Source organism: Penaeus chinensis, chromosome 16, assembly GCF_019202785.1.
Source record: "Penaeus chinensis breed Huanghai No. 1 chromosome 16, ASM1920278v2, whole genome shotgun sequence".
NCBI classification, from domain to species: domain Eukaryota; kingdom Metazoa; phylum Arthropoda; class Malacostraca; order Decapoda; family Penaeidae; genus Penaeus; species Penaeus chinensis.
In genome coordinates this window covers 6,644,612-6,654,611 of record NC_061834.1, presented here as the reverse complement: position 1 = coordinate 6,654,611, position 10,000 = coordinate 6,644,612, and the positions used below count along the sequence as shown (strand labels likewise).

The 10,000-nt window shown below is 36.3% G+C and overlaps 1 protein-coding gene across 2 annotated transcripts in view; it reads left to right on the top strand.

Annotated features, from left to right (window-relative positions):
- LOC125033654 (leucine-rich repeat protein soc-2 homolog) overlaps positions 1-10,000 on the top strand; it is a 33,698-nt gene that overhangs the window by 12,415 nt on the left and 11,283 nt on the right. Inside the window, exon 3 of one of the 2 annotated variants that reach the window (XM_047625338.1) lies at positions 3,719-3,955. The exons of the other annotated variant lie outside the window; for it this stretch is intronic. Coding sequence (XP_047481294.1) covers positions 3,719-3,955 — 237 coding nt within the window. The remainder of the gene's footprint in view (positions 1-3,718; positions 3,956-10,000) is intronic. 2 annotated transcript variants of the gene reach the window in all.

Genomic DNA, 10,000 nt, shown 5'->3' with positions numbered 1-10,000 from the left:
TTGGAGAGCTCCACACCTTCTGTGCTGCTGTTGTAGTCAATAATGATTACTAACTTGATGTGGGCCTCACCCAGAGAGTAAGGCAGCAAATCCATCGTATCATGATGGTAAATGGTTTAATCATTTGTTTCTGTCCAAGTAAAAAGAAATGCTTTCAATGCTGCAATAATTTGATGTCCCCACAGTGGTTAACCTGCATATCCATTGGCATGAACTTCTGGATGAGATGGACTGTGCCATCAACATACGTCCTCCTGGGCTGTAGGTGTTGGAATAGTTGAGTTGAGTACCAGTTATCCAGTTGTAGCTCATACTCCTTGTTGAAGAAGGAAGTGCTGGCCATCAGGTAGCTGATTACCATGAATTAGATAGTCTAGCCTGCAGCTGCACTCTCACTTGCACATAATTTATCTATTTTAATGCTGAACAGTTGCAGTTGCATTATAGGTCGCTGGAAGTGGGGAGACTGTTAGTTAACCAATAGCATTGCATGTGAGGGAGAGACTGCAAGCCCATCAACAGGCAAAACCTTATATAGGCTTACAGCTCCTCCTTAATGATGTCCTCCCATACCTTTGTATGAGGAGATGAAGGAGGTGGGTATTAGCAGGTATATCAGTTTGTCCAGACAGTAGACCTTGACTCCCTGGTCAGATTAGTGAGATAGGTTCTGGCATTTTTTCAACTGGAAACTCAGATTTTTTCCAAGAAGCAGGGATGGCTCAAGGATGATGATTTTTAGCAAACCATAGAGAACACATACAGGAGAATACCAGGACGATCGAGGGTAACTAATGCCCAATCAAGTCAGTCCACATTATCCGGTCAATTCATGTGACCCTGATTTGCTAATTACATGACACTTCATACTGCCTTCCCTCTCCCACCCATTGCCCTAGCCTGCTCCCCTTTACCCCCCCACAATTGCCCTATACCCTCTCCCACAGCCCAAGCTTTACTTTCTCAACACATCGATAGATATTCAAAGAAATAGGGAGAATCATCAGTTAGTACTGGCACATATGGGTTAAGAAGTCTACTGTAAATACTAAATATTTGGGTCACCTATTTTTTTTCATGAACCATGCTCACTTGTTTAGATGTTAACTTTGCTCCTGGAGAAACTCATACTGGTTATCCTACACAAGAGAAGTCTGCTGTTAAGTTGGCTTGGAGGTTATACTCTGATATGAGGGGAATAACACATTCTTTGGAATATTTTCACTACATGTGGATAATATTTTTCAGAATGAATCTATAATTAATTTTTTTTTTTTATTTTATTTTTAAAAGTACTAATTCCTGTCTCTAGACTTCTTTAGTACGTATGAAAATGACAAGCGTTTAACATTAGGGTAACACTCAATATCAGATATTGAGTTTCTTTCTAAATATTAGGTAATTACCATATTTTTGTCTTCTGAAGTGTATCAGAATACCTATTTTGTTAGGAGGCATAAGATTTTTTTTTTTTTTTATACAATTGGTCTGTTTGCTAACTGTATAGTATGTAAAGTAGATAAATTTTTCTTTTGTTCATGTGTGAAAACAGATTGTACCCATTGCAAACTGCAAATGCATATGTAAAGAAAAAGATCAGGACAGTATAATATGAAAAATTATATAAACCTATCAGAAGAAAGAGAACTTTATGCTGTCATTTTCAGGTTTAAAAAAAATGAAATAGTCAAGAGCTGTTATCTGGCAAGAACACATGATTTTGCATGAAGATTGAGTGTTTCAGCACAATTATGATTTCATTTATTTTTCTTGTGATTTCATATAATATCTTGTATATATACACACCTCACCCTCTGCTATTGCTTCCACTTAATTAGACACCTGCACGCTATTACAGAAATTCGCAGATTAATGGAAATAACTTTGTTTGGTTCTGAAGCTGATGATCTGTCCATTTATTTTGTTAACACCAAGATACAATTGAGAATGAATAATGCATTTTGAGGATATGGGTCATCCAAAAAGGCATGTGTCAGCAAGATTACAAAACACAATAATATATTAGACATGGACTGAAGATTCATCTGACACGTGTGACCTTGTTACCCCCTTTCAAGAACAGACTCTTATACAATACCTAAATTCCTCATAATACTAGAAAGCAACATCTCTGAGATGACCATTGTACCAATTTGTTTGGTGAAAAGATAGAAGGTTTGGTGTGAAGCCACCTACAAATATTTCAAACAGTGCTGTATGCTGATATGCTGCAGTAGGTGGGATAAAGCTTATACTTGGTGAAATGGGACATGGCTTCAGTATCAGAATGGGGAATAAAAAAAAAAAGTGGTGATTCAGTTTAAAGCATAAAACAATAAAATGCAGAATATATTGAGAATATAAAATAACAAAATACTGTTTAGGTTGAAATAAAACATAAGTGGGTTTACATCTTGCTTATTATATAAGAACTTCCATCCTCAAGATAATCCAAGATGGCTGCTAGTCATGTCCATCAGACTGCGAATATGTTTTCTAGTTTCAAAGTATATGCCAAATTCTTTCTCTTTTAAGTCTCTTGAAGGTCCTGTCACATTGTGCTTAGAGATTGTATTTCATATGTTTGTCAGCCATTAGTTGCACTCACAGATGGTAATCCTTCAATGATAACCTTGCTCACACTTGTACATCTTGTCAAGAATCTGTAATACTTTTTCATGGATGAGAATGGGAATGTTGACCAATCACTGGCTAGTGACTGCCATTAATTTATAAATATATATAGAGATGGATGGATGATGGATGGATGGATGAATAGATAGATAGAAAGGTATAGTTCGTCTTTGCATGATTGTTTGTTTGCACATGTGTAAGTATATATGTATATACACACACACATAGGTAGTTTCTTCCTTAGATATTACATAGAAAAGATTTTCAGGGTCAAGAGAAGGAAAGATAATTTTTAACCCTGTGTTGCAGTTCCTACTTTTAAGGTTTGAAATCCCAAACCTGTGTAGACATTTGTTTTCATCATTAGAAAACATTCTATGACAAAGGGGAGATTAGTAAAGAAATGACAAATAATGATGTTAAATGTTTGATATAATTTAGTCTGATATTTGTTGAAGAGCCAAGGATATTGAAATGTATTTGATTTGAAAAGGGAAAATTGGGTGGAGATAACTGGAGCAAAAGTTGATACTCAGCATTTTTCACATTGAAACTAATTGGGCTTCTTAAAGCTTGGCCGGAACTGGTTATATCTACTTCTCTCCTTTATTTGCTAGAGGTGCATGGGTCTGCCCATTGAGAAGTCCAGTGCTTTAAGTGTAACACCTTAGATTCTGACAGAGCATTACGAATTTTTTAATATATGTGTTGAGCATAATTTACTGAAGATGTGTGCTGTCCTTGGTAAAGAATAATTTTATTCTGTTAGAGCTATGAGCATGAAAACAAAAATATGGCTGACTGGAACACTGAATGTTGCCTTTCCTCATAAGATGTAATGAATAATGAAAATGAATAAAGTGTTCTGTGTTGATTCTGATGTGTTGTAGTATACATTGCATCATTAAATCTACTAGTAGAACATATCCTCACATGGATTATATTCGAAGAAAGTTTGTATGAGAGACATGCACAACATCTTTAGTGAATGGAAATGATTCTACTTGTAGTTTTTCATTGGCATGGGAATGCAAGGCCATTATCATCATAATGTGCCAGTTAGTATTGAGTTCTGCTGTTCCAGCTGGGCAGTGCAGGTGGGTGCTCTACCGGGGAAGACCACGGTGGGGGTGGGTGCTGCAGTGCTGGCAGTGGGGGTGCCAATTCAGACACCCTCCCAGCCATCAGCCCAGCCACCACCAACAGTGGGGGAACTGGCTGTGCTAGAGTGCAGAAGGAGAGCGGTCAGCAAAGTGCCACCGTCAACCAGCATACTGCTCCCACTTCCACTTCCAAAGACCTCAGTATAAAGGGCATGAAGGTGAGTCAGTGGAGGTGGAGGTCACTAGCTTACTGGAGTAGTTAACAGCTGAATTGGCAGGCAAAATGAGGATGATGGGATCATTTAGGGGAAAAGCTTGGCATCCTGCCAGAGAGAATCAAGGATCAAGTTGATGAATGAAAGGAAGGGAAGTAAGGGACAAAAGAGATGGGAGATTTCCTTGTTAAAATGTATTGGCTGTATTTAGGTCTACACATTTTCTTGGATCTTGTAAAATAATTTTCAACCCTTTTTTGTATATGTGACTCTAGTGTCTGCATTACTCATTCAGCTACTTGTAGGAAAATGTAATGTCTTTGTCACAGTGCTCATCCAGAGTACATCATATTTTTGCTGTTATTAAGGGATGAATTGCTGTGTTGAGACAAGTTACTGGTATGTAATTATTCATGTGTTTGTGCATACATGTGTCCCGCAAACAATAGTTTTTAGTTTGCAACTTGGTTTGTGAGATGGAAGGTTAGGGAAACCACACCAAAACTTTAATAATAATTCACTGTTGTGAGAAGATTCCATTATATATGGGAAAATTTTTTGAGAAAAATGGTTCCAAATTTTGAATAGAAAAAGCAAGGCAAGAGATGTATACAATTGAGCTGTGGAATATAAATTGTATGGCAGAAAACAAAATAACAGGATAATGATAATTTTAGCAATACACTTAATCTCAAGACCAAACCACATTTATCCTGCTGTCTATGCTTTGTCTTTTGCATAGACAATTTTTTACAAAATGAGGTTAAAAGAGGCTTTAAGCCTTCATTTGAAGAACTGTTTCGCCTCAGTAACAAGTAAATTAGGGTTTAACCCCATGATGACGGGTGAAGGAAAAAAAAAAAAAAACTGTACGCTCTGGAGATCAATGGCATCGTGCTGATTTTGAGTGCTGGAGTTTGGTACTTTAAGCAAAATCACCAGCACATAGCGCTTTGGCGCGCTGCCCTGGTGTATAGCCACACGCACAGATTGAGTGGTTTGTTATGACGCCTCACGGCGGCGTGACCCATCGAGAAGTTGTTAAAGTGCATACACAGTTGAGAACAGGCTTGACCACACATGGCATGGGTGCTTGTAACCTCACATTTTGGGTGGCTCACTATAATGCTTGTACACTAAGAAGGTAAAAGTTCTTATGGGTGTGATTGGATAAGCATAGATTGGCAATCCTATATGGAGGGGACAGTGGTACATTGTTCATAAGCAGCCAGGGGCCAGATTTACTAAACACTTGTAAATGCTGTCTCTCATAAGATTTACGAGAAGTATCAGCAATTTCTCAACTAGCAACGTTACGGCCCATTTTCAAACACCAGACAATGAGAGCATAGGGGTATCATAACCGTTACAACAGCATTTACTATCACTAGGTATCGTAGAGCTATATTTCCTAAAAGAATGGCTCGTGCAACCAATTAGCGTTAGCTCAGAAAAAAATCGACCAATCACAGAACTTTAACTGCTGAACTGAGGCAGCACTAATGAGGTTTACCAATAACAGTTTCTTTATGAAAAATTTACATAAAATGTGATTAAACAGTATTTCTAAAATGATGTTCAATTCATAAAGGGAAATAAAGGAAAGTCATGAGACTTAAATGCCAGTAAATGTCTTTTTTTTTCTAGTTAATCAGGTGCAATGGGTTACTTTCACCAGTAAACACCTTTATTAATCTTCACCACCTTCATCAGTGAACTCATAAATTCTGATCTTTATATATCTATAGCTATATCTACCTATCTATTTTTCTCTCTATATATGTAATAAAATCATAACACATAAGTATATATAAATGTGTGTGTGTGTGTGTGTGTGTGTGTGTGTGTGTGTGTGTGTGTGTGTGTGTGTGTGTGTGTGTGTGTGTGTGTGTGTGTGTGTGTGTGTACACATATAAACACACATACACACATATATATTACACACATACATATCTCTCTATCTCTATCTCTCTCTCTCTCTCTCTCTCTCTCTCTCTCTCTCTCTCTCTCTCTCTCTCTCTCTCTCTCTCTCTCTCTCTCTCTCTCTCTCTCTCTCTCTCTCTCTCAAAAACATGCATCAAAAGCATTTCATTATAATTTCATAAAGAGAGTATGATACACAACAACAAATTATTAAGTGATTTATATTAGGCCCACATTAAGTATTTCTGCAGTCTCCACAGATCAGCAAAGGCTATCCTTATTTACATAAGCCATATTGTTTTTTCTGCTACTATGCCTCATAAATGTATTGTTCTTACACATTAATTTGATTTCCCAAAAGAAAAGTCTCAGCTGCTTACATGAAGACATTTATTAGGGTAGGAGGGTCACCACGATGAATGTTACAAGTGGTTTCGGGTACTTGCTAATGTCTCTCATGCTCATTGTCAGAAACAAGAGAGTAGCTTGATTTACGATGTAAACAAACCTCATATGATATGTGTTAGTAAATCTGGCCCCAGTTGTCTACAAAATAAGACACAGTAAGCTGTCAATGGATAGGCTAGAACTAACCGTGCAACCCAAACAGACTGGTATATTTTTTATAAATATTTTTGGGTGTTATAGGGAACCATGCAGTTCCTACAGTTAAGCATATTTAGGGTAAATCAATATTTTTATTAAGTATGTTATGTCTGACAAAAATGATTAAACCTAATGCTGACGGAGAAGTGAGAAAAAGTAGAAGCTAGAAATTTGGTTGCATTATATCCAATTGTCCAGTGAATGAGGCCAGAAAGTGACTTTAATCTATTTTTGAGGGGCTGTAGCTTCTCAGTCACTGCAGTAATGGTAAAAAAAGCAAACAACTGTTTCGTGTTCACGACTTCAAGTGGGCTCAACACCTGCTACCTACATAGGAGTGCAGTCATGTAATGGTGTGAAAATATGATTATTATTTCACTTTCTATTGCTTTGGTTGGATGAGTGTGGATGGTGGGGGCAAATGGATTTGCCTGAATGAAATATTATAGGACCCATCTTTGAGGGGTTAACCTTCCTCCATAATACTTTACCATAGTGTCTAGCACATTTATTTGTTTTAAAGTATTAATCATTAACTATTTGATGGGTTAAGGTCTCTACTGCCCTAAAGATCAAAGATATCAGATGTTATATCTTGAAAATTAAAGAACCTATTAGTTCCATTTGCAGATACTATCAGGGCTTATTTATACTTTTTATTAATTTTGCTATCAAACAAAAAAAAAAAGATTGACTTTTTCTTTGGCTAATAAACAGTTACCTAGTTATGTGTGTATAAGGCAAGGGAAGGGGAGAAGGAGAAAGTAAAACAAAGATTTGCAAACCTCTTTTGAGTTAAACTTAACCAGTAGCCAAAAGGATGGTATTTACATCGTTACAAAGGACACAAACTAATAAGAAAAATCAACAGAGTTGTGGAATCCCGTAGGTTTTGCGATAGTAACATTATTATGTATATGCTGGTGTCGTTTTATTATCTGTATGTGAAATAAATGGGCAGTATTAAAGAAAAAAAAAAATGAAAATAATAATAAAATAAAATAAGTAGGGTAGCACAATAAAAGTTGAAGTTTATATTTCCCACAGTTGCTTTAGAGTTAAAGAGGAGATGAATTTAATTTGAATTTTAAAGGAACAGTGTTGTTTAAAGACTATATAATAGTTTATTTCTGTAAATGCCTAGACGTATTTATGCTTTATTGTGGATGTGAGCAAGAATAGCGGCTATTATCAAAGGGTTAAATCTTTCCTACAGTCTCCATTTTCTGCGATTTCATGCTTATCCCTCCTGGGAAATGAGAGGCAAGTCGAATGCAGTTTTTAGTCACGTTTATTTGTAGGAAACATTTCCAAATAATAATTTACATACGGAGAAGTCAAAATCTGGTAATCACTATTCCGTCTTTTTATGGTTTATGCGATGTCACTGTATTTTAAATGAGCATTCATGTTTTCCAATGTCATTTCTGTGCAACCCTCTTGGACGTGTAATGAAGGTTAACTATTAGTGTGAATTTCTTTATAATGATATACATTTGTTCTTTAATATTATAGTGTTGATTAAATGGAAAATAATAAGGGTCTATAATTTCAATAATTTGTATTCCAAATGTCATGCTGTGATCTCACAATTACTTACTCTGTCATTATGAAGAGCGACCATAGCACCTCGCAAACTGTGACACGTCTCAATGGTGCATTAAGTGCATATACCATTCCCAGTCCATATTAATTTAGAAGCATCCATGTGAAGCATTTGCCAATCCATCTGAGGCATTTATATCCCACTTCGAAGCATTACAAACCTGCTCACGATTTATGTAAACAATGAACATCAGAGTGTCATGCGTTACTGTGTTTCGCTTCATATAATACCCATGTATGCTGATAATAGTTTAGTTATATGATTTAGTAAATGGGTGTTGAATATCATGATAAATAGGTTTTATTCTGTTCGCAATCTAAGTCATGATGAGTGTAAAATTATGTGAAATACTTGGTTTATATTTAAATGAAAATTAGATAAAAAAAATTATAAATACATAGACAAAATAATGCATGGTCATTGAAACACACACTCCAAATATCTGCTTCATTAGGCTCGGTCCTTGAATATTGTAATAAGATCATCATATGGCAACACTAGCCATAGAAGGGGCTAACAAAGGGGCTAACAAAATGCCCTGCCCTCATTGACCACAAATAAAGGTAGTTTTTTTCTTTTCTTTTTCTTTCTTTCTTTCTTTCTTTCTTTCTTTCTTTCTTTCTTTCTTTCTTTCTTTCTTTCTTTCTTTCTTTCTTTCTTTCTTTCTTTCTTTCTTTCTTTCTTTCTTTCTTTCTTTCTTTCTTTCTTTCTTTCTTTCTTTCTTTCTTTCTTTCTTTCTTTCTTTCTTTCTTTCTTTCTTTCTTTCTTTCTTTCTTTCTTTCTTTCTTTCTTTCTTTCAGACTGTACAAACATGCCATGTGTACTCATAAATAGCTCCATAAATGCTGAGACACCATGGAGTCAGTCATTGGTCCAGCCTGATCTCCAGTTAACACTTTTCCTTGATTTGATTTTTTTATTGCTATTAGTTTTTTTAAACAAATATACTGTGCCAGGCATCTAAAGATGCTATGTGAGCTACTGAGCCAAACATCTTAAGATGACAGTTTCAACCAAGCCATGCTAAAATCCAAATTCCCTCTGCCTCTGAAATCCTCCTGACCATGCTTTCAGTTTCCCCTGTTGCTGGCTTCGTAACCAAGCTACCCCTTCCCCCCCTCCACCCTGACTGATTTTCTGTAATGCACTAAATTCATACAAGCTAAATTATTTTATTTTCTCTCTTCTTTCACTATCCGATGACCTAAACGTATTTCTTGGATTTTGTAAGAGTAATAATAATTATTGTGCACCAATGAGCAGTCCAGGAACTTTAATTGCACAGTTGCTTTCAGGTAATCATAATTTAAGTAATGATAATGATACTAACTAATAGTTTTGGTAATGATAATAAACCCCTATGATCCGTGTGACATGACCATCACTTCATGAAAAAATTTGGTGTGAAAGGTAGGTAAGGGGAAATTTTGGCTGTTGGCTAGTTTGATGTGTGTTTCAGCTGATGACAGGAAAGATTTGCCACAAGTTTACAAAACTCAGGAAGGGTAATTAGACTCATTTGGCATTTAGAAGGGGGCTTTTGCATTTTTTCCATTGATAAATGAGAGTGGAATGTAATGTCCGTGAGCACTAGCTACAGGAAGAACACCATTTTCATGCTCAGTGCACCACACAGTGTGCTGTGTGGTGCAGCGGTAATGATCTCGTCTAGCAATCTTGCTGACCTGCGATCAAATCCCTCACCGCCAGTGGATGGTGACACCTGCTATTCCGTGCACACAGGGGATAACTTTAGAAGCAAAATGAAACTGACACTATGTCACACACCAAAAATATCCATTGAACAAATGGAATCAAACTAAACCTTCTCCTGACTGCCATGACTGGTGGCAAAGTTGTATTACAGAAAATTTAATATTATGAATAAAAAGCCACAAGTAAGAAAATGTTAC